We start from the raw sequence: 22,955 nt of genomic DNA, 5'->3' as shown, positions 1-22,955 counted from the left end.
CTACCGACGTTGCCAAACGGGGCTTAGTCTGGTAAGTGGCATGTCCCTCGGCGGGAAGGCGCGCCAAGGGGCCAGGCCTATCACCACCATCAACACTCTCACCACCATCTCTCTCACCCAACTCGGCCGCGTTTGCCAAAGCCAAGATGGCGGCCACAGTGGGTGGGCCATCGTCGGCATTTAAGTCGCCAACGTTTGATGATAATGTTGAGATCAAGGTTGACGACGATATTGGCGCCGCAAGCATAAGCCCAGCAGGTCGCGACGTGGTGCTCGCCAGCAAAAGTGGCCTCCGCATCATCGATCTGGACAACATCTGGTCTCTGCCCCTGTTTATCCCGAACCAGTCTTCATGGGACGTCGCAGATGTACAATGGTCCCCTTTTGCAGCACGCGCCGAGTGGATCGCGTCGACGCGAAATCAGCTTGCGCTTGTATACAATCTCTCCATGCCTTACAACAACAACAAAGCACCCATCGAATACACCTTACGCGCACATGATAGGGCTATAACAGATATCAACTTCTCCGCACACCATCCTGACCTCCTGGCAACGTGTGGCGTAGACAGCTTCGTCTTCGTACATGATCTTCGCAGCAGGCAAGCGCCATTGAAGCTTGCCGACTACACAGCAGGAGCTACCCAAGTCAAATGGAACCGCCAGAACGACAAGATCATTGCAAGTGCTCACGACAAATACCTTCATATCTGGGATACTCGTCACGGAGCGAACCCTCTTTCTACCATCACCGCTCACACCACGAAGATCTACGGCATCGACTGGAATCGCAATGACGCAAATAAAATTATGACCTGTTCCCTCGACGCAACTATCAAGTTTTGGAACAATGTAGGCTTAAAAGACAACATCACTGTCCCTCGCCGCGTCATCCGCACTCATTACCCTGTATGGCGAGCGCGACACACGCCGTTTCCGCACGGTATCCTCGCCATGCCCCAACGCGGCAATTCCTGTCTCTGGTTATACAAGCACATTAATGATAGCGACCCCTCGACTTTCACCAACAGTCACGCAAATGTCTTCCAGCAGCACGAACCTGATGCCCAAGTTCGCGAATTCCTCTGGCGTACACGTGGCTCCACCGATGACGGATTCGATAACCGCGATTTTCAGCTAGTTTCTTGGGGTACTGACAGACGTCTCGTACTTCACAAGCTACCTTCTGAGGATCTAGAGAAGTGGGTCGGCCACCGCAAAGGTGATCCACTCGTGGACAAGCCCAGTACGACACGGAAAGGTGCTACGTACGTTTCCTATCGGGATGGGCCTATACCTACCACTACTGCGACCACTCAGGATGAATTTGGCCCCCCTCGTGCTCAGCGCAAAGGCAACCTGTCAACTCTTTTACAGAACTACTCGCTCAACGAAGAGACTTACACCCCGCGCTTCCATGGCCAAACGCTTCCTCAGATACATCCTGAGACAGTTCCCCGAGAAACCATGACTGCTCGGCCGATTCGGCGCAATGATCCGCGCGTCGTTAACCACATGAAATGGATCAACGGCGTCAAATTTGGAGGTGATCGCCACAACAATGTCGACGATCAAGCTCGGCCCAATCATTATGATCGCACTGAGAAGCAGCCATTCCAAGAGCAGAACGACCTTGGTGCCGAGATTTCTTATGTAGGCAACAAATACAAGAAGCTTGCTTTTGAAGAAATCGATGTTCCGGGACGCCGCATCAAAGTTTCTTTCAACGGACCCTGGGGTGATTGGGATACCGCCACAAATGAGCCTAAGCTTGTATTCCTTCGGTTCACCATCAAATTCCCGGTCTCATACCCCAAGGCCATCGAAAAGCAACAATCAGGTACCATTGTTGGTAGGGCACCAACCCCACTGGACATCGAATCCGAGAGAACGACAGCGGCGATCAGCAAGGACAACCAAGAGGAACTGATCAACAACATGCATCGCATTGCTGAAACCTGCGCAGATCAACAGCGAGAGGCGCTTGAGGCAGTACTCTCGTATGCGTTGGGTGAACGAGCACTAGACGATAGCCTGGACCTGGCCGAAGATGATGACCCATTGGGAGACCTTGGACCACTACCCGGAGAGAGCTCCAGCGAGGATGAGGATCACGAGGGCGAGTTCACTGATGATGTGATGCAATCATCTCATACTAATGCTAATATCCCTCTGCCAATACAGTGTACGGCGCGATTCTCGGTAGATGGATCCCTTGTAGTCGCAAAGATACCGACCACAAAGTCAATGCCTGGCTCAGAAACATTCAGGTTCCAAATCACCAGGAGTCTTCGACAAGGTGTACTGAAGAATGACATCTTTGACTCGTTCGGCCGTTTCACTTCTCGACGTCCCGAGGCTTCCGACGGCGGATCATCGCCATCCTCATCGGTCGGGTCGTGGGAAACATCTTCCACCCCGTCATCGTCATCCGGTACCGATCATGCAGGGAATGCGCACATAGGAAATTTTCAACCGCCACTGGCTTGGCAGAAGTCTGCATCCCGATTTCAGTCGCGGAACTCGTTACCATCTTCGACCGGCGTAGGAAAGCAGGCAGTCAAGGCTAGATCCACAGTGTCCATACTCTTTTCGGCTACAGAGGATCTAGTTCCCAGTAAGCGTGAGTTGGCAGAGGAATACCGAATATTTGGACCTGGACCACTCATATGCGAGCACAACTCTGAGGTCGCTCGAAAGTACGGTTACGATGACTTAGCTGATATTTGGATCCTTTGCAAACTGATTTTGAGTAACGAAGTGCCATTGGAGATCTTACCTCAGAAGTACCGGAGAGATCAAGTCCTTGTGCTTGCCCGGAGAGCTCTTGTGAGGATCAAACGCAAGGACAGTGGACTAGATCTTCAGTTCGACGAGGCAGACACAGTGAAAAACCCTAGGCTTAGGGCACGTGTTAAATGGGGCCACCACATTGTTGTTACATGGCTGATACCTTCGCTCTTTGACCATTTCGAACGTCTAGCAGATACACAGATGCTTGCTATGCTGTCATGTATCTTCGCGGAACCTGCTGCTCGTGAAGGTGTGACCTCAGCAATGGCTAAATTGCGGCAGTCTCAGCTTCCTATGTCCATGGAGGCACCGGCCTTCTCCCTAGACTATTTCTCCTCTGTGGACGCTGCGTGGAGTTTGTTCAAGCCTACGATTTCTGTGCCGTCTACACCGTCACATTCACGCTTTGCGACACCAGCCAACGAGTTTGCATGGCAAAGATTGGCAAAGAATCTCGACACATATGGAAGTCATGGAAGTTCCAATGGTCCATGGGGCAGCGATCATGTCAACTCTGATCCCGTCACACCATACTCTACCGGTAACACACCACCTGTCTTGTCCAGGGCGTCCACGACGAGAACTGCGCACACGACTAATCACACACCATACGGAACGTCGCCCGAGCAGAGCCATACAGCCCACAAGAAAAGTTCAACAGCAAATTTCGCAAGTGCCGTTGCTGCATTGTCGCGTCCCTTTGCAAACGCAATCTCCTCTTCACCGCCAGTGAGATCACGAATGGATGATCTTTCCACGTCAGCACCCACCAGTGCTGTCACCTGGGGAACAACCACGTTCTATGGTAGTGACTCCCACGACCAGAGCAACATGTCAAGCTCACGTTCAAAACACGGCAAGCGAGCCAGTTTCGGACAATCTGAACAAGTCAACGTCAACTACATCGACGATTCCGACTCTGAATATGAGAGAGTCGATGACGATGGGGCTTACATCACAACGGGTACACGAGAGAATACCGTGCCTGGCCCGCCTCGAGACGGCACAAGTACCAAAGGATCTATCAAAGTCACGCTCAAGAATCAAGACCAGTTCGACGATGAAGCATGCTTCAGTCGTCCGCTATTAGACACAAGCAAAGACTGGCTGCATCGGGCATGGCGCGAACAGTATGCTGAGATGCTCAGCCGTTGGGGCCTGGTCAGTGTACGCGCCGAAGTATTGAAATTCAACGGCCTCGTATCGTACTTCCCAACTGAAACTCCTCGTGCCGTCCAAAAACATGGCTCGGTGTCTCTCGCCCTCAAGCAGTCCGCAGATGAAGACGGTGACGAGAAAGCGATGAAGCACTTGTCGCAAGCCTCATCTACGCTGGTGCCTCCAACTCCCACCACGACGCAAATGAAGCGCTCACCTGGTCCATCACCACGCCACTTCTCTTTCAACCCAGAAGCAATGGAATTTCAACCTGGAACATTTGCCAACGGCCTACCGGAAGAGTTTGTACCGAATCCTGATGCATTTATTCCTGCCGAGCAATATCTTCGTCTTTCGATACCTGTTCCAACTTCGACAAGGGAGTTAGATGAGAGTGTTGCCGGTCTTGGCACATCACCTGGTCAAAGTAGATTGCAGCCACCTTCCAGTCGAGCGAGCAGGCCGAGCCTATCGCGAGGCACATCAAACGTCTCCGCCGGTTCATCATGGCGGGATGGCCGTGATGGCCGCTCGCGCACGAACCTCACCACTGCATCTGCAAAATATACTAAATCAGAACCTGTGTACAGCTGCAGCATCTGCTGGATCCGAGTTTCAGGTCTCTTCCACCTCTGCCCTTCATGTGGACACGTCGCGCATATGGACTGCATGGACGATGAGATCGGTATGGACGACGGCGAATGCGTAGTTGGTTGCGGGTGCGGTTGTGGCCTTGAGGATGACGATGAGCGCAGCAGAATGGAGGCTTACATTGAAGGAGTGCGCGCCGCGAATGCTGCAGGTATCGCATGGGAAGAGGGCAGTGAATGGTTGCCTAGTGGAACCACGACTCCTGCCCTGTATGCTGAGAGTGCATATGGAGACTTCATGACGGGCGGTGTCAGCAAAATGGCAGGCACCGGCGAAGAGAAAAGGAAGGAGAGGTTAGGTGGACGCAGTAACGTCGTCAGCCCTACGCCCACGAAGACAAAAAAGAAGGGGAAAAAGAAGGTTAGGGCTTCGGGGTTGAGCTACTACTGAAGCCGTGTACTTGTACACTGGGAGATACCCTATTCTTTCCTTGGTTGTTTCTTTTTTACGATACCTAATGTTTTCAATTCTCTCATCGTTCCAGCGCTTGTATGATATCTGGCATTTGTTTGACACCTGGAACAGCCTTTGGTAATGTAATCCTGTCTTTCTTCTACAAGCTGTAGTTAACAGAAGAATCCATGCACATTGATACAGCTTGCATATTGTTGCGCTGTCTCATCCAATCGCGTAAATGTATGCAAGCGCTGTCCCGATCCCAGCGCTTCCCTCCACTTTCACCTTCACTTTCCCCCGCGTTACAAAGGAGATTTCTATGTCTTTCGAGTTTCGGAGTCTGTGCTGCTTCTGTTAGAACCCTGATGCTCATAACAAACAACTCGCTTCACACACTCGTTTTGCAGCTGCTCGAACATTGTCTTTGCATTCTTGTCACTTACTACACGGATACTCTCCAAGTGTGAATCGAACAGTCGATCATGTCTTTCTTCCACAACGCTTGGAAGGCTCTGGACGGCTTTGGACAAGAGGCCGGCAAACGCGTCGGCGGCGCCGCACACGAGACATTCAAACATCTCGACGCTTTCGGACAAGACGCGGGTAGAAAGATTGGACCTGCTATTGGAGAAGCTTGGAAGCACATGGATGCGTTCGGTCAAGAGGCTGGAAAGCAGGTCGGCGGCGCCGCACACCAGACGTTTAAGCATCTCGATGCCTTCGGTCAAGACGCAGGTAAAAAGATCGGTCCTGCTCTGGAGGAGTCATGGAAGCATATGGATGCGTTTGGTCAAGAGGCTGGGAAACATACCAGCCTCGTGGCAGCAAGGACTAAGCAATGGGTCGAAAAGCATCCAGGAGAGACTGCTGGCATCGTCGCGTGTGTTGTGGCCGCTCCCATCGGTATCGGAGCCGCGTACGCTGTTTTGAATATGGTGGGCTTCACAGCTACGGGAGTTGCAGCTGGATCAGCCGCTGCAGCAGCGCAATCGGGGATTGGTAGTGTCGCAGCTGGAAGCACTTTTGCGGTTCTGCAAAGTGCGGCAGCAGGAGGTGCTGGTGCTACACTCGTCAGTGGCGTCGCTGGAGGCACGGCCACCGGCATTGCTGTTGCTGCCACGACTCCTGGATTGATCAAAGCTATACAGGACGGCAAGAAGGAGGTCACGATCGATGATGTCACGTACAAGATCGAAGGCAAAGAGGAGGCGGAACCGTCACCACCAGCTCAGTAGAGTCTGACAGTGTGGTCGAGTAGACTGAGGAGGGTGTGAAGGCATTGGGGCACTACATATCGCGTCAGAGTAACACGGCATGCTTACGACTGGCGAGGCATAGGGCAGAGATACGGAGAAAGTTTACTAGTGTAGTGTCTTGCATCTTCAGTACCTAGCACAAGCTAAAGGGATCAGCTTCGGGCAGACTCAATCCAGTATTAGAAACGTGAACTTGTATGCGAGCCGCGACGAGCGCATTCCTGACATCGTGCTCCGCGGGATCTTCGACGGCTTCGCGTCGCTCCCGAGACAAGGCTGAGCCGTTGGTGGAGCGGTTCACCGCCGGGTGACAGGCGTAGCTGCACGGGTTCCGAACACAGGATGGCGCCGATGACGCCTGCATCACAACCCGGTGAACCCAAAGCAACGACTAATTCCAGAAGTCTGCCGTCGCACAGGTTCCTGGACTCGAGTAACTACCGCTGCACACTACCGGTCACAAGGGTTCTTGTGGAGGATTACCCGACTGCGCAGGATGAAGGATGATGCTGCGGCCGTACCCCACGCGTGCCCAGGTGATTCGCGAACCCGATAAGTACGGCGCTAGCGAGTAGCCGCGCATCTCCCCAGCTTCTTCTCCACTTTAGATAGTGTCTCTCTCTTGCTTATCTGCAAAACCCCCGATGATTCTACTCGTTTTTGCTTAGCAGGCCACCTTCTTCTTGCATATGAGATCACCAGTTGCCAGCGAGCTCGCCCAGGGAACCAACGCTCGCACCAGTCGCGGCAGATGGCTGAGGCTATCGCTGTTCCGTCACCCTCGTTCGTGCTAAATCCCCCGGAATCCGCTCCGATCGACATTAAACCCACTAGAAAGACGGCGTCTGCTTCGTGTCCAGCACCCAAGAAGGCTTCCGATACTGCTGGCGTTACTAAGAGGAAGCAGTCCAAGAGCCGTAATGGTATGCTCGCGCTCTGTCGACTCTTGCCGTCTACACGATACCCATGACTTGAGGCACTTCCGCTAAGCATTGTACTAACGTGTCTGTACAGGATGCGTTACTTGCAAAGCAAAGCGCCTGAAGTGTGACGAGAAGAAACCAACATGCGAGCAGTGTGCCAGGCGCGCAGTGACCTGCGGTGGCTACAAGAAAGACTTCAAATGGAGACCGTTTGAGGAGCCAAGCAGCTCAAACAAAGCACCTCTCAAGTCGCGCCAAGGTCAGTTCGTCGGCCACGATTTGAAAACACATCTGACAAGTCCAGGCTCAGGTCCCCAAGTACCGACGACGTCTATGCCCTCGCAATTTCAAGGCCACTCCAACTTCCAAGACCATCAATATGCCTTCACTGGCACACCGCACAACGCGTACTATCCGCCACGTCAACATCCGTACCCCTTCATGCATGGCCCACCTATACAGACATCCTTCTCACAGCCCTCATTTGTACCCACTGAGAACCACTTCGCCGTCTCAGCAGCCTCACCCTTTATCGTCCCTCCTATGTCCATATCGCCTGCAGGTTCATATGCGCCGGGATCATTCGGGTCACAAAGCGTCTTGGGGGCCGAGAGCACGACCACTGTGCAAACAAAGGCCAACACCGAGTCAAGTGCATCTCCTGGCCAATCACCTGGACTTCTAGACCTTCTCGAACCAGGAACTGATCTTAACGAACCACCAGAGGAGTATTCCTCTTTCGTGTCTCAACATGAGGCCTTTTACCAGCCCACAGGCCTAACACCCCCAGCTTCAATGGAGGAAGACGGGATTGAAGAACTAGTGCGCGACAGTAACGGATACCTTGCAAATTTTGTCACACGATTACCATCTCCCTCACCATCGAGCTCTTCAGGATCTTCTTCGAATTCTCCCGATTTCAAGATACCTGCCCAGGCACAATTATCTCTCACATCAGCGGAATCAATTACACGACGTTACGACAGAGATACTTGTGGTGTACTCTCAGTGAAAGATGGACCCACGGAAAACCCATGGCGAACTCTTATCTGGCCTCTCACACGAGACTGCCCAGCACTCTACCATGCGATCGCATCCATGACCTCCTTTCACCAGTCGAAAGATATGCCCACCTTGCGTATTCAAGGCATCGATCATATGCGAAATGCTGTACATGCACTAGCTGCTGGCCTCCAAAATATGCGTGTTGATGCAGCTATCTCTACCACACTAGTACTGGCTTTTGCCGAATCATGGGATCAACATATCAGCACAGGCATAAACCACATCAAGGGGGCCAAGATTTTGATCAACCAAGCCCTCGTGCAACATCGCCACAAGCCAAAACATGGCGAGGAATGGACGCGGTTGAAGTTCCTGTGCAACACCTGGATTTACATGGACGTCCTTGCCCGCTTAACGTCCGCTGATGACGACGATGCATACGATGTAGACACTATACAGGAAAGTATATATGCTACTGGCGAGACAGAAACTACGCTTGACCCTTTGATGGGCTGTGCGCATACACTTTTCCCGATTATTGGCCGGGTAGCAAACCTGGTCAGAAAAGTACGGAAGTCTGACAGCAATGGGCCTACTATTATATCACAAGCAGTACAGTTGAAATCTCAGCTCGAAGAATGGACTCCCCCTTCTTTCATCGAAGATCCCGAAGACGAGACGACAAGCCCACATGACACGATCAAAACTGCACTAGCTTACCGAAATGCCACACTACTTTACCTCCATCAAGCTGTACCGGAAATTCCATCGGAGTCGCCTAGTGTGCTCGCAAAGAGAGTGCTTTGCGATCTGGCCACCGTGCACCCGCGCTCCCGTTCAATCATCGTTCATATCTACCCACTGATGTCCGCTGGCTGCGAGGCAGTTGAGCCGGACGAGCGCGAATGGGTCACAGAGCGTTGGCGCCTGATGTCCTCAAGAATGAAACTTGGAATTATAGAACGATGCTTGGAAGTCACAAAAGAGGTCTGGAGCCGACGAGACGCCCGCGCATCAGAGCGTGTGTTACACCTAAATGATATGCGCAGCCATAGTTTCTCGCCGGACGTTGCTTTGGAACACGAGGACGGTGTCTTTTCTAGTGACTTCGACGGGAACGGCGACTTCTGTTGCCAAGAGACATCGGACTGGAAATCGGCGTTGCCTAATGATACGGAGAACCTAGACGGTATTGTTACGGTCAAGGATCGCCTTCATTGGCTGAGTGTCATGAAAGAATGGCAGTGGGAGATCCTGCTCGGATGAACATCAGCCAGGCTCGTGCTTACTCACTGCCACGTCCACTGTCTCTTCACGCAGTATCACAAGGAGCGACCTTTCTTTCGGGTCAACGAGTCAGTAATTTTTGGTACGACTGTATCATGATTCACGCCCGTGTTTCACAGCGTTTCACAACTGCTGGCTTGAGCACACGTGTCCGCATCTTGGAGTTGCATTCATTTCGCTTTGCCCCTTGGGGAGTTTGCATCACGATACAAGGAAGTTTCGTTCAGCATTTTCCAAGGCTAGGAGGAGCTTATTGAAAAATCGCCCAAGAAAGCGCGGTTCAGGGTATTCTGCCTTGAGGCCGATTGTAGTGTTGGAGCTTACCGGCTCGTCTCAGCATATTGCTGCAACCATATCGACCTTATTTTAATCGGTCCCCGTTCGCACGAATACTATGCCATCCAATTTGATTGGCCACAATGAAAACTTTTGTCCATCCCGAAAACTCAAGGACCGCTCTTCATTTCAGAATTTCCTTAATCGGCTGACCGGTATGACGCGATCATTCAAGTACACATGTGCCACATGGGCCCCAGTGTTAACGTGCCGGCGCGATATACACTACATTCCCATCTCGAGATGGGTTACGTCTTTGTAGACAATCCGGAATGAATACACGCTCTTGTATACTACAGTGGCGGCGCCAGACAGGCGCAGGCTGTCAGAACGCAGCCACTGACTGCAGTACTCGCTGTCAAGAACAGCCAACCGTGACACGGCGTCACAGCGCTACGGAACGCATGATCCGTGCTCCAAGGGTCGATCATAGAGTGTGGAGACATATCATAGGCAGCCAGATTCGACCTATCACATTCATCATAAAATGCCTGTCAAGCGTTGCACACCACGTAGTCGTCATTCAGGTCGGCCTCTTACCCAACATAGGCTAGCAAGCTGCAGATATCCGACGTGCAACATGAATCTGCATGAGCAACAGAGCTGTTATGCCCCCGGGATCATATTGAACGTACATACGCAGCAAGGGCCGAGTCCTGTGGCATATTACAGTAGTAGCAATGCATACTAGGGACGCCTCGCACAATCGGACGTTTGACAAGTCCCGGTATTCTCGCTTAGATGCCCCGAGCACCAAGCGCCAGGCTGCAGGTGCGACAGAAGGCCGGACGGCAGATACCGCATCGCGTTATCGTAAAAAGAAACAGTCTTGGAAGCGCCAGATCATTCAGCCACGATCGTGTATGAACATAAACAACTGTACGCTAAATGTGGTTCTGGGCATTCCAAACGAGCCAAACTAAATCCCTCAGTCACACTGTCAAGTCAGGCTTACGCGTCATTCCTCAACTTTTCGTGACGACTCAAGAAGACAAACCTCCAGCAGGTACCCGCCTTCTGTTCTAACTCTTCCTTTGCGCAGGACACCCTGCAGAGCTCAAAGAACTCGTACACCATCTCAGTAACGATTCGACTTAGTACGTAATTCACGGGAATCTGCATAATTGAATTTATCAGATATGCAGGTACATTCTTTCCTAGATTTTCTCAGGCCAGACATGGACTATGATACATCAAAGACAGGCGCCTGACAGCCCACTGTATGTACCACGGAACACCAGTACTCAACAAGCATCAACCACGTTCACCACGCTACTGTCATCGTCGAAAGACTCAACGGATGCACAGACGTGTTTGATCCAGGGGCACTATCGGTGGCGTATTGCGCCGGAGAAAGAAAATCTCAACCACGATACACGCCTTCTCACCTGATGTGATCGACACATTGGTGGCGTCTTCGCCTCACGTTTCACCTTGAATACTGATCTCATGGAGCTTGCATTGCGAACTGTACCAGACTATTGTCGAGGGTGTGACTGTGAGTGTACTACAGATATTGCAGCCTGGAAAAGTGGAATAGAACTGAAGTTGGACGAGCACTTATAATGGTCTTATTATCTGAAGAAGGCAGATAAATAAATCTTCTGAGATATATCATAGTGATTGCTAGGATGTAATCTAATGTGCGATTGTTTTCTCCTACTACGCCGTCATCTTGCGTTGTCTGTCTCTAATGCTCAGTAATAACTTGAGGCTTTGTCTCAATCGCCTTGACCTTGGAATTAGCAAGCGTGATCGTCTGCACCCAGTTTCGACCCAATTCATCCCCAGCGGCCAACCGCTCCTTGAGTCTAGCGATGCGTTTGTCAGACTTGGACTGACGGCAGCGCAAGAACTCGATTGTTTTATCCTTTGCGTGAAGCTTAGTCCAGTGTATGAGAACAAAATCGTTGGGTCCTTGCTGGCCCTGTTGCTGCTCGTCCTCAACCATCGTGGGATATTCCTTCTGCTGATTCTTCAACTTTGTCCACGTGGCTTTACGTTTAGCAGCCGCTTCATGTGCTTCTTCAAGTTGCTTCGACAGATCCTCAAGCTGAAGCTCCAGAGTCTGGATTCTTTCATTGCTAGCTTCGTCGTTGCGGCGAATACACTCCTTGAGCTCCTTCTGAATCCCCTTTAGATCAGTGATCTCGCTATCCCTATCAATGAGTGCTTCCTCCAAGTCGGTGATCTCGCTTTCCTTGGCTACGAGCGTTTCGGAGGTATGCTGAAAGAGGTTCTGGTTGAGCTCAGACTGTTGAGTCAGCTCTCCATTACGCCTTTGTAGATGAGCATTGTCCTGACCTAGTTGATCGTTCTCCTGTGAGAGAGACGCGAATGAGGGAGTGATAGAAGAGGTGGTCGATGCCGATGACAAAGCCACTGCGGAGTCGTTGCGACGAAGCATCTTGTCGAAGAAACTCAGCTGCTGAGGCTTTGGGGTGAATTCAGTAGACATGCTGCTAGGTTTTATGGTAATTGCGGTACGCGACGTTGGGCTACTGATCGTCAAGCACCGGCATATGAGGTAATTTGAAGAATACAGTAAACTCTGAATCAAGCGCCTAATTCTAGCTTTATGGGACGTATATGTCGCTCAATAGGATAAGTTTTATAAGTATCATGCCTAAGATGTGTGTAGTAACAATGTGGAGCATTGTCCGTCCACCAGCTCAGTAACATAAGACATTGTCATGCACTAGAACCAAGAAGATGTTCAAGTGCGGCAGAGAACATGATGTGATTCTAGGCCCAAAGGCCGTTGCCGAAGAGGAAAGTCTATCAACGGACCAAAGACAGACAAGAAAGAGGAAAGAGGGCAGCAGAAGACAACTACACGACACGACCCAAAACCTCTTCAAGCCTCCTTGAAGATTCCACTCCACTTCTCCTCCCCAACGCGAAGAACCACAACCTTGTCTGGCACGATATGCGTCTGAACGAAGACGCACTCCGCCCTATCCTGAAGGACCGCCAGCTGCGTCTCCACATCCCCCTCCAACGCGCAGACTTCCGTCTCCAGGCGCTCGATCTTGGCGGCCGCAGCCTCTCCCTCTTCCACCAGGGCGGCGTTGCGCTCCTCCAGGACCCTGACGCAGTCCTGGTACTGCTTCTCGATGCGCGCGAGCACATCTGCTGCTGGGCCAGACGAGACAGCGGGGTGCTATACAAGATAGTATGTCAGTGCTGATCCGGAAACGACAGAGGTGCTTGGAGGTACTTACGTGGGTATGAACGAGGATGTCCAGGAGCGCGGCATCGACATCGTAGTCGGGGTTTGGCTGGAATGGGGCTGAGTAAGACATTGTTAGATGTGTAGTCTTTAGAGTTGTTATTTGTGCACGTTTGAGGCAGAGGTTCAGCTGTCGTAGAAGGTATATGAGGTATTGCGAGAACGGAGAAACAGCAATAGAACAGGAGGTTGAGACGCTTATATGATAGGTATGAAGATGGGACGAGATCGGTGAATGGTGAAATGTCACTTCAGGTGAAAGGGGATATCTTCGAGGATGTTCAGTTTGGGCTATACCGAAGCTACTGTGCTACGCTCTCTCGAGCTGGATGTATGCCCTTGCTTCTTCACCTGCGGCTCTTGTCTTGTTCACTTATTCTCTTTCTGCTTATATACTCATGCGCCCTTTTGTACAAGGTCCGCGACTTGTTGTTCGATGCTCTTGTCGTCCAGACCCTTTAGCGACAGCTTCCTCTCCTTTCCAAAGTCTGTTCCAGATTATTAGCATTATTTCCCCTGTATCTTTCCTTGGGTGTGACGCACCGAATCGCGCATATACGGTGGGCTGGGTGCCGCTGGCTTCGCGGATCATGATGGGAACGGAGGGGTTGGCCTTCTTCATGGCGGGGTAGCTTCGTGTAAGGAAGTTCCTGTATGTTCCATCAGCCCAGCTCGTTCGGTCCTCCTTGTTCTGCTCTTCTGCGTTGCTCTGCGCATCGTGTTGCGCTCCTCACTTGGGTGTCGCATACCTTGTGGCGGCGCTGTGCTCGCTAGTCTGGCAGAACAAGAACCTCAGCTCCTTGAGGCCATTTCCAAATGCTTTTGACGCCATTGTAAGGACCGTTAATGTGGTGTGGGGGTATCAATCGGTGTCTGTCGTCACCCGCGCTGCAGCAACATTCAATGTTCGTCGGAAGCTGCCAGGAGCACGCCTTACCCCTTTGGGCCTGGCCAACCGGAGCAACCCCATCGTAGTTCCGGATTTATCATTCACCAAGGCTTGAGCCCGACATCGCGACCGCACGCACACGACCATCGTCCCGGACTCAGCTGCACTCCGGACGCCTCAATTCCTCTTCTGCTCGGATCGCCAACTTGGAGAGTAAAGGACAAAGACCGCGATCATGTCGTTCCGCCCGGGCTCCCGCATCTTCAGCTCTTTCCGACCCTTCTTTCAACGCGCAAATGCCCGCCGACATGCCGGCACAGCTGCAGGCGCTGAGCCCGCTGGCTTCCAAAAGTTCTGGAACAGCCCTATCGGACCCAAGACTGTCCACTTCTGGTACGCTTCCTCGACATGACCTCTGTCTTCCTATGCGATGCGCTGCAGCTCCCCGCTTTATCCGGAGCGCATCCGCAGCAGCAAACACACAAGTCCAAAACGGCCACTCTTGAGCTATGAAGTTGCTAACACTATCACAGGGCCCCAGTAATGAAATGGGGCATGGTCCTCGCCGGTGCCTCCGACTTCTCCCGCCCCGCTGAATCTCTCTCCTTCACCCAGAACTTCGCTCTCATGTGCACAGGCGCCATCTGGACACGATGGTGCTTCGTTATCCGCCCCAAGAACGTTGCCTTGGCTGCTGTCAACTTCCTCGTCTTCTGCGTCGGTGCTACACAGGTCGGCCGTATCTACGCCTACAACAAGTCTATCGAGGGCACTGAAGGTCAAGCCAAGGGCGAGATGAAGGATCTCAAGCACACTGCTGAGAAGGCTGAACAGAAGGCCGAGAAGGCTCTGAAGTAAATTTGGGACAAGGAAAGATAACGAGGTGGAGGTGAAAGGTGGGCTTGCAGCCGGAACGCTGATTGTTGAGCGTGGGCTGATTCGAGTACGGCAAGAGCTGGATGTACATCTATCATGGAATTGTGTCAAAGCATATATACCGGCGCGATATAGTGAATGGTACTTCTTCGCTTCAATCAGTAAAGAAGTTGAGCAATCAAGTTCTTTAGACCTCACAGACTTTGTGTACACGATTTCCTACCTGACTTCATGTGCTGTCCCACATCCTCGCCACAAGTACCGACCTAACGACACAGAAACCTGGTACACGCAGCGTAGATTATGATGTATTCTAGTCATCAAGGTTCTTGGAGACATCATGAAGAGATATATTACGCTTTCATCATTGATTATGCAGGGAGGATCATATCTGCACTGTGCTACCAGACGAAGCAGTTCCTCGGACACTAGGCTTTCAAAGGATTAATGCCCATCTTCACCCATGAATTGGTTTGCATTTCCTACATCGATCTGCCTTCCAATTCCATACGCACGGATGCATATGCGCGCCTATCCTAAGCCAATACCTCATACTTCCATCTTCTCTGCCTCCTCGATAATATCCGAAGCCCTCTGCACTACAGAAAACAAAAGATTTGGGACCAAAAGGATGACCGCCTACTGGATGCAGACCCCTCCTCGTCACTACCGTTAACTTCGAGCGATTCGAGTCGTGCAAGAGCATCGTCGAGGTCAGCGGCGTGTTGCTGGAGAATTTCATCAGGCTCTCGGGATTCTAGCACGGAAGACGCCGTGACAGGGTCTGTAACAACTCCTCGTCCATGAATAGATCTAGCGAGAACAAGGGTATTGAGGAGCTCTGCAGCGCGAGGTTGGGGCACAACCTCTGGAATGCTGATGAGGTCTTCCAGAGACGGGCTCGGCTCCATAGGCTCGCGTCGTTTGCGTCTGAATCGTTGTCTAAATCTACATGTCTTCTTCTTCGGTATCAGACGTAGAGGCGATGGGCGTGGAGATGATGAACTTGGAGATGACGCGCGAGGAGATGTGGGACTTGGGGATGTTATACGAGGAGGAGATATGGGACGTGGAGATGTCGGATGTGGAGCGTCGGCGATCGGCTCGGGTACAGCAGTTGCTGGGAGCAGAGCAACTGTGTCATTCTCGTTGGTTGTGTCCGAAGCATTCATTGTCAATTGCTCGTCTTTCGGTAGACTCGATATGGTCATTCGAGCTGGTACCGTGTCGTCCTTTGTATCTGGTCCTGCGCTCTCGTATACGGTGACCGCATCACCGTCACTATCGTCGTTGATGGAAGAGCCCATATCTTGGGATGTCACCGTGATCCACGAGCGCAGTGAATCGTTGTCCGGGGTGCATAGATCGTCGTCTATGGGACAGCTCCACGAACTCCGCCTGGAATGGCCCTCTCCAGATTCATTGCATTCTTCTACCGTGCTCATAGCCGGTGAACCACGACCGCAGAACTTCAAAGTTGGCCGACCTCGGACCCTTGACAACTGGACCTTTTTTGCAGCATCCCATACAAGAGCCTTACGACAGCGAAAGCAATGTTCGACTTTACCTTGAAAGTTCCATTTGGTCACTTCGTCTCCGCAGAGGGGACAGATTCTGCGATCTATCCTTGTGTAGCAACAGTATATACGTTTATATTTCATTCGTCGTGATACTCTAGGCATGATGGGCGGGCGGATGGACGTATGGTTTATGGAACAGTGTATCTCTTCGTGAATGGGTAGGTGCGCCTCCGACTGCGGTGGCTACAAAGCGAACGTCGCGAGCGAATGCTTAGCAGTAACAGTGGTCGTTCCTGAACGCTAAGGCCGACTTTGAAGTGTAATGAATGCGCTGCGTCTTGTTAGCAAAGCCCTAGATCGCTGCCATGGTCTAATACCTCTGATAGTTGTAGAGATGAAAGTTGATACTGGCAGATGGTAGCGATGGTGCTGCAGTAATAGTGATATGGTGGAAGTCGAGTGGAACGTCGTTGTGTGAAATTTAACAGACAGACAAGAATCGGGGCCATCGGCATGGCAGCATGCACGTGCTATACGTTCTTGGGAGTCGTGTTGGCAAGTGCTCCATGTCGTTTTGCCATATGCTCAAGGCAATCGCATCCGCTCTATCGTGTATCGTCATGGCACCGTCCGACTATTATTCCAACTCCACTTCTCTTTCTCGTGTGCGCAACGCCGAACTTCGGTTGCCGTCCTCTGGTTCTACGATGACCCAAAGACAAGTGGCGAGCCACTCATGGCCACCGTAATCCAGAGAATATCTCAACAGGGTCATACTCGTCTAATGAGAGACATCGCGAACCCATGAAGACCCCTCCCCACTCTTCCCCCTCCTTTTTGACAACTCTCATGGGGTACAAACCTTGATACATTCGGTACAGCAATCTCCACAACAGTCCCCACAACTACTACAACAATCGCCCAAGCAATCTCCCATACTGGCAAAACAAGCAATGATGGCTTCGATGCACCAAGGTCCTGCTAATGTGCAGTCGAGCCGCTGAATACATCGTGTACAGCAGTCTTTTGGTTCATTATGCTCAGTTGTGAACTCTTCCGTATTGGCTTCGACTGGGGCGTAATTCATCTTGGATGGGATTGGTGAGATTGGCTCAGGGTTTGGGTGAATTTGGTAGTCGGTGGTAGGTGCTAAACGAGACCCCCTGTAGGATGGATGATGTATGAACAGATGAGCTTGTAAGGGAGAAACAATGATGTATGCTGATAAGCAACGGAATCGCGACCGATCTAGATGAATTTGACACGTCGTAGAGTCTTTGTTCACCGCGATACGAGTGGGATGTACGACATTTAATTTTCGACTCACGAAGTTCAAACGCGCTTCGCGTGAGGCCACCCACGGACACACAGCCACCACATCGGCTAGTGGCACGTGGCTGCGCGCGCCGATCGAATGAACAGCCTGAAAACCCACACAGCCTCTGCGCGCGATGATTGCATCAAAACTCGGGGTTTGCGCTTTGATCGTCATGGCTCCTCGTGATAGGCCTTAAGTGTGGGCATATGCTATTCCTGTCTCGCGCGATCCTCAAACAGGTGTGGGATTGGTAACGGAGAATGCTCGATGTAAATTAACAGTAGTATTCATTCACGATTTGGGTATCTTGTATATGCGCCCGCAGTACTCGCCAGTAGCAAAGCTAAACCACATCTCCCCACGCGGGAGGAAACGTAACAATTTGTAAAAGGTGACAAAATTTTTCAGCTTTGGCAGATCCGAGCATACCATCGTGCTTCTCTATACCCGGATTACGATGTTGATACCCAAGCCTCTAGCTTCTCGAATGGAGCAACCCAAACAAGTGCGTCCTACATTGCTCACAATCGCGTGCAGGCCCTTCTCCGCGCACCAGGCTCGTGCGAGCAACTGAAGATCTGATGAAGTCCGAGCATCGAGTACGAGCACGGATTTCTTACTATTCTTAATCATCTCTTCTGTTTCGCTGTCGTTGCTTCGTGAAAGATCGAGCAAACGCTCCGTAGACTTGGACGTGTGAAGCTCGAATGGCAGCAGGAAGTCAGGGTCCAGGATATCAGTGACTGGCACCATCTTGTAGGTATATGACTTATGCAGAGGATGCGCATTCATGGGCTTGCTACTTGTTGCGAGCGTTTCGGCTTCTGGTCCAGTAGGTGGCTCGTACATGCGCTTCGGTGTAATATCTGCAGCGTCTGGGGGATGTGATAAGAGTGGCTCGAAGCCATGGCTGTTGCGGCGTGATAATGTCACGCTGTGTTTTGAAGAAGATCGTGAAATATTTCCGGTAACCGAACGTCTCATGACCTTGGGGCGATGAGTCAACGACGGAGGTGCGGATGCTGCAGTGGTACATGGGAAAGAAGTGATAAATTGGACATCGTATGCCAGAGTGAGAGTGTGGCTCACTACGCCGGACACAAAAGTCATCGACGGAGCATGGATATCGCTGTCAGTTGGTGGCCCTGTCAAGCTGTCACCATCGATGAGGTCCGTATTGATTGGAACCAGTTCCCACTGCAAGAAGGCGATGGAAGAAGTCGGAGACGAGTCAAGATCTTGAGGGAGCACAAAGTCCTCTGATTTTGTTGAAGTCAGAGCATCAACAGGCACAGTAGCTGACTCTTGAGCCACTACGTCCAAGCCATCTCTTACTCGCAAGCGGTTTTCGTGCGGAAGGACTTCGCTGTGAATCGAGTACCAACGCTCGCTGGGGCTGTCGGGTACCTTTGGGCATGAGATCCAGCCCATGCACTCCGTGGAGCCTTTGACACAGGCTAGGATACGCCCCACGACAGAAGTTTTGCTCCAGAATGTTCTCTCACCAAAGGTAAACCCACCGTACAGATTTGCCGATTCTCCCAGGTTGGCAATAGCAGTGCTGTCATTCTCAAGCAGTGTCGATACGAGGAAGTGTGAGATCGCTTCTCCGGGAAGGATAAGACCAGTTAGATATGACCGACTGAGCCATCCTCCAATGTTAAAGTTGGAATTGGCATAGTTCTCGGGGACTGTAGAGATGGGGGACAGCGGCATGCGCAATGCGCGAGAGTTGTTGCGGTTCAGGGCAGGCTTCCCAACATGGCCAAAGTAACTGTCTAGCTGATGACCAGAGGCGAGTGGTGTTTGCAACGGCGTGCCATACACGCTGATACCAGACGGAGTGGACAAGTCGGGCAATCTTCCACTGGGTGATGATGGTGTGGCGTCTTCCGCCTTCTCTTGCTCACCAAGCTTCCGGGCCAGATCTGTCGAGACTGCGTCAATGTTGGGCCACTGAAGTGTCTTTGCGAAGTGAAGCAGCCCGGAAAGTTGCTGGGATTGATGTTGTGGAAGTACGACAAGGTCTGACTGCGGTATCTCTGCGTGGGCACCTTGACCTAGCAGCGACAGCAGTCCGCGCAATTTGGGTTTCGGTGAAACTGGTGCATCACTGCCCCTCATGATGACAATGTTGTCGAGAAACCTCCGCGCTAGAACCAAATCCCAATCAACTTTTTTCGTCTTGATTTTGAGAAATCCTTCAATGTCCTTTGCGTCAATCTGAAGCCGGACCTGGGCGTCGGCCGCATCGGCATTGGTGAAGGCATCTAGTCGGAGCAAGAGCTCACATGCCAAGGTGATTTGCAGCAACAGAATCTCCCGCTCCGTCCACATTGGCTGAGTTTCGTGTTCGGATGTTGGCTCAGGCTCACTCCACAATAATTGTCCAAGTCTTATCCTCCACTCGACAAGGCTGAAGTCATACCAGACACCCCTCAGCCCCAAGACCCTGAGCAGGGCAACGATTTGCGTCTGCAACCCAGTGGGGTCATCTGTAGAGTCATCATAACCCGGCGGCGTAAGAAACTTGGTGAAAAGATTCGCGTAGAGGTCTCCAGCGCTCTGGTTGTTCAGGATGGTCATAGGCTCGGGACTATCTTGGAAGGCTTCGTACATGTCCTGGAACTCTATCAAGCGGTCGTATATCAAGCTCAGTTCGACTGGACGAATACCCAGACGCTCAGGAGATGTTTGCAGTGCCTCCTTGTTCTTGACTGACTCGAAGGAGTCCTTGCTTGACTGGGATTGTTCCATTTCATTGGCGAGAGTGTCAGACTTGGGCAACTCGAGGAAATGTGAGAAGCCAATAGTGCCCGGTTCGACACCCTGAGCACTAAGCATGCTTGGTATTTCCACCACATCTACCCGATATCCGTTGTACTGTTTCGAAGTGTCTGGTAGCGGCCGGGTCTTGGACGGATGCTCGTGTAGGGTCGCAGCTGAAAAGGCAGGCTCGACTAGAGGCACTGTGTCGGTGACTTCTTTTGGAGCAGTGTCAATGTTCCAAGGGTAGGAGACTGTTGGTATGTAGCGGCTGTCTGTCTTTGTGACGCCAAACTGAGGGGCTCCGGCGAAGAGGGTACGGAGCTGGCCCTCAGTGAGGGGCTCGACCTTGTCTTCCATGGTTTCTTGCGGCGGTGTTGGAACGCGATCCTGCTCCGCCTCTTGGACAGGAGACATGGTGCTGATATGGTCGACTGGGCTGCTCGATTGCTCTTGAGTTTCTACATGATGTGTTTGCTCGGGCGGGGACTGTGGGGTCGGCTTGTCTTGCTTGGGCGATATCTGTGATAACAAGTTTGCGATTAGCTTCCTCATGATCAGGCTGGAATGGCAAGGACGGCAGTAGAGGGAAAGAGCGATGGACGTACGGGTGCAGCTACTTGGTCGTGTCGCTGTGATTGCTTTTGCTTCCAGGACCTGAAGAACTTCAAGACCCTCTGTCTCTTGCTGCCCTTCCTCAGCAGCGTTCCCGCATTCTCGTCAACCATGTCGTGGTGCAGTCTTCGCAGCATCCTGGCGGCCTGCAGCAAGGCAGGGTAGGCGAGGCATGCCGACGGACATTATAAGGGGATAAGGGGACATCAACAAAGCTCAGCAGGCTGGGCGCGACACACGGCTGCACACATGCACACAAGCACGTCAAACATGGCAGATATCCCTGCATGACAGGCGCGCGAGTCTCGATGGTTGGTACGAGGTTGCAGCTGGTCCCTGTCCCGCATCAGTCAGGGCGATCAGCTGGAATGACGTCCAGCGTATCGCGCCGACCTGCATGGGGCCAGCCCACCTGCACCACTCCTAGCTGCAGCCGCAAGCTCGTCAGGCCAAACCTTTCTTCTCCCAATCACGCCACACAGTCTACACGACAACCAAGGCAGCGTCCAAAAGTCAAAACAACGCGTTTGCACTATATCACCAACGCCCTCTAGAGGCCGTTGCCTATGACGCTATACCGGTCCGCTCGCCTCCAGGTTCCAAGTCTATGAACTGGCCCGTGCCAAGCTTCTAGAACGTGGAACCGGGTCGCTCATTTCCGCACGCCTAATCTTATCGCCTATCCAAGCAACAACACCGCGTACTGTCCACGTCGGCACCTCGACTCTTCTATGCGACTTGAGAGTTGTGGAAATGTACCTCTACTGTCCAATCATTATTTCGTGCAAAAATGTCTCCACATGCCTCTATCTGATTGCTCAGACAATACCAGTCCTTGAGACTATCGTCTTGCCAATCATGGCATCTATGCCTTGACCCCGCATGTTGCAGTGGTTACACAACACCACCCTTCACCAGTCCCGCACTAGTGCAAACAATGGATTGTTGTCACTTAATATCACTTTCCATGATACCACAAATGCAAGACCCCGTTTGAGCAGCACCCTCAACTTCAAGATGGGTTTCCTCGATGACGCGCGAAGTGTGGCCGAGAAGTTTGGGCGAGAAGCGACACAACATGTTGGGTTCGCTGCGGGCGAGACATGGAAGTACGGTAGTTTTCTAGGTCAAGAGGTAGCAGAGCGAGCGGCTCCAGTCGCCGCAGACGCCAGGAAGACTTTGGAAACTCTCAGCAAAGAAGTGAGCAGGCGCGCTGCTCCCGTTGCCAACAGTGCCTCGAAGCAAGCGACTTCATTCGTCCAATCCACCTTCAACAACGCCAATCAACGTCTGTCTCAACTCATTGATGAGAAGCCGCACGAAGACTTCGACTGGAAGTTCATCGAGGATTTTGGGGAAGACATGGCGAAGCGATTAGGCAGCACAGCAGACGATTTCTGGCAGAAAATGACCAGTGGTGATCTTCTCAAAGATATTGGCCAGATCACTTTACCCGAGATTGAGTTCACCCGGGAAGACCTCTCAGGGTTCAGTGAGAGGCTCAAGGAATGGATACTCTCAAACCCTAAGCAGTTCACCACCTTGGTGGCTTGTATCGCTTCAGGCCCGACCATCGCCGTCGTCACGCCTGCAATGCTCGGGCTTGTGGGCTTTACACCTCTTGGTATTGCTGGTGGTATGTATCAGTTACCTACACTTATCTCCCGACGAATTCCTGATGTTTGATCTAGGCTCTCTGGCCGCTGGGTTCCAGGCTGCCGTTGGATCCATCGCTGCAGGTAGCGCTTTCGCTATCCTTACTAGTGCCGGAATGGGTGGATATGGGCTTGGGGTTGTCCAAGCAATCTCCATAAGCTCAATCCTGACTGGAACGTGCGGTACTGCAGCCGTAGCATTCTTGAAGGCGATAAAGGAAGACGAGCAGTGTAAGAAAGAGAAGACGGAGTAAGTGGCGGTGTCAAAAACATCTAACAA

General features: G+C 51.9%; 11 protein-coding genes across 11 annotated transcripts; 5 read left to right on the top strand and 6 right to left on the bottom strand.

The window, feature by feature from the left end:
- Window positions 1-146: 146 nt before the first annotated feature.
- Window positions 147-4,991, top strand: CC77DRAFT_926242 (hypothetical protein; the record flags this gene model as incomplete). The annotated part of the gene is made up of 1 exon (XM_018533908.1): window positions 147-4,991. The coding sequence occupies one exon, from the start codon at window positions 147-149 to the stop codon at window positions 4,989-4,991; it is 4,845 nt and encodes a 1,614-aa protein (XP_018390612.1).
- Window positions 4,992-5,031: 40 nt separating this feature from the next.
- On the top strand, window positions 5,032-6,710 carry CC77DRAFT_1016177 (hypothetical protein). The gene has a single exon (XM_018524166.1). It carries the CDS (start codon window positions 5,480-5,482, stop codon window positions 6,230-6,232), a length of 753 nt encoding a protein of 250 aa, XP_018390611.1. The 5' UTR covers window positions 5,032-5,479; the 3' UTR covers window positions 6,233-6,710.
- A 140-nt stretch (window positions 6,711-6,850) lies between these two features.
- Window positions 6,851-9,447, top strand: CC77DRAFT_980257 (hypothetical protein; the record flags this gene model as incomplete). Its single annotated transcript, XM_018536053.1, has 3 exons — window positions 6,851-7,176; window positions 7,268-7,435; window positions 7,481-9,447. Exons 1-3 carry the CDS (start codon window positions 7,005-7,007, stop codon window positions 9,445-9,447), a joined length of 2,307 nt encoding a protein of 768 aa, XP_018390610.1. The 5' UTR covers window positions 6,851-7,004.
- A 2,047-nt stretch (window positions 9,448-11,494) lies between these two features.
- CC77DRAFT_1076439 (hypothetical protein) lies at window positions 11,495-12,211 on the bottom strand (the record flags this gene model as incomplete). The annotated part of the gene is made up of 1 exon (XM_018529246.1): window positions 11,495-12,211. One exon carries the CDS (start codon window positions 12,209-12,211, stop codon window positions 11,495-11,497), a length of 717 nt encoding a protein of 238 aa, XP_018390609.1.
- A 450-nt stretch (window positions 12,212-12,661) lies between these two features.
- On the bottom strand, window positions 12,662-13,109 carry CC77DRAFT_1056983 (hypothetical protein; the record flags this gene model as incomplete). Its single annotated transcript, XM_018527966.1, has 2 exons — window positions 12,662-12,967; window positions 13,029-13,109. The coding sequence occupies 2 exons, from the start codon at window positions 13,107-13,109 to the stop codon at window positions 12,662-12,664; spliced, it is 387 nt and encodes a 128-aa protein (XP_018390608.1).
- A 323-nt stretch (window positions 13,110-13,432) lies between these two features.
- On the bottom strand, window positions 13,433-13,868 carry CC77DRAFT_1056982 (NADH-ubiquinone oxidoreductase 105 kDa subunit; the record flags this gene model as incomplete). Its single annotated transcript, XM_018527965.1, has 3 exons — window positions 13,433-13,524; window positions 13,580-13,686; window positions 13,786-13,868. The coding sequence occupies 3 exons, from the start codon at window positions 13,866-13,868 to the stop codon at window positions 13,433-13,435; spliced, it is 282 nt and encodes a 93-aa protein (XP_018390607.1).
- Window positions 13,869-14,069: 201 nt separating this feature from the next.
- CC77DRAFT_954079 (UPF0041-domain-containing protein) lies at window positions 14,070-15,027 on the top strand. The gene is made up of 2 exons (XM_018535449.1): window positions 14,070-14,318; window positions 14,459-15,027. Exons 1-2 carry the CDS (start codon window positions 14,161-14,163, stop codon window positions 14,781-14,783), a joined length of 483 nt encoding a protein of 160 aa, XP_018390606.1. The 5' UTR covers window positions 14,070-14,160; the 3' UTR covers window positions 14,784-15,027.
- Window positions 15,028-15,153: 126 nt separating this feature from the next.
- Window positions 15,154-16,688, bottom strand: CC77DRAFT_305386 (hypothetical protein). The gene has a single exon (XM_018531162.1). It carries the CDS (start codon window positions 16,481-16,483, stop codon window positions 15,401-15,403), a length of 1,083 nt encoding a protein of 360 aa, XP_018390605.1. The 5' UTR covers window positions 16,484-16,688; the 3' UTR covers window positions 15,154-15,400.
- A 431-nt stretch (window positions 16,689-17,119) lies between these two features.
- Window positions 17,120-17,947, bottom strand: CC77DRAFT_305388 (hypothetical protein). Its single transcript, XM_018531163.1, has one exon. It carries the CDS (start codon window positions 17,811-17,813, stop codon window positions 17,169-17,171), a length of 645 nt encoding a protein of 214 aa, XP_018390604.1. The 5' UTR covers window positions 17,814-17,947; the 3' UTR covers window positions 17,120-17,168.
- A 133-nt stretch (window positions 17,948-18,080) lies between these two features.
- CC77DRAFT_1004836 (hypothetical protein) lies at window positions 18,081-21,133 on the bottom strand (the record flags this gene model as incomplete). The annotated part of the gene is made up of 2 exons (XM_018523306.1): window positions 18,081-20,927; window positions 21,014-21,133. 2 exons carry the CDS (start codon window positions 21,131-21,133, stop codon window positions 18,081-18,083), a joined length of 2,967 nt encoding a protein of 988 aa, XP_018390603.1.
- A 904-nt stretch (window positions 21,134-22,037) lies between these two features.
- CC77DRAFT_1004835 (hypothetical protein) lies at window positions 22,038-22,929 on the top strand (the record flags this gene model as incomplete). Its single annotated transcript, XM_018523305.1, has 2 exons — window positions 22,038-22,656; window positions 22,712-22,929. 2 exons carry the CDS (start codon window positions 22,038-22,040, stop codon window positions 22,927-22,929), a joined length of 837 nt encoding a protein of 278 aa, XP_018390602.1.
- Between the last annotated feature and the right edge of the window lie 26 nt (window positions 22,930-22,955).

This window comes from Alternaria alternata (genome assembly GCF_001642055.1).
Source record: "Alternaria alternata strain SRC1lrK2f unplaced genomic scaffold CC77scaffold_2, whole genome shotgun sequence".
Lineage (NCBI taxonomy): Eukaryota > Fungi > Ascomycota > Dothideomycetes > Pleosporales > Pleosporaceae > Alternaria > Alternaria alternata.
Note: the sequence above shows the minus strand (reverse complement) of the source record. Positions and strands in the feature narration are given on the sequence as shown.

Excerpts from the sequence above, each read along its gene's own strand:
- CC77DRAFT_954079 (XM_018535449.1), top strand. The coding sequence starts at position 14,161 with ATGTCGTTCCGCCCGGGCTCCCGCATCTTCAGCTCTTTCCGACCCTTC. Across the intron at positions 14,319-14,458 it reads CCCAAGACTGTCCACTTCTG|GGCCCCAGTAATGAAATGGG; the intron begins GTACGCTTCCTC and ends ACACTATCACAG.
- CC77DRAFT_1016177 (XM_018524166.1), top strand. The coding sequence starts at position 5,480 with ATGTCTTTCTTCCACAACGCTTGGAAGGCTCTGGACGGCTTTGGACAA.
- CC77DRAFT_305386 (XM_018531162.1), bottom strand. The coding sequence starts at position 16,483 with ATGCCTAGAGTATCACGACGAATGAAATATAAACGTATATACTGTTGC.
- CC77DRAFT_305388 (XM_018531163.1), bottom strand. The coding sequence starts at position 17,813 with ATGACGATCAAAGCGCAAACCCCGAGTTTTGATGCAATCATCGCGCGC.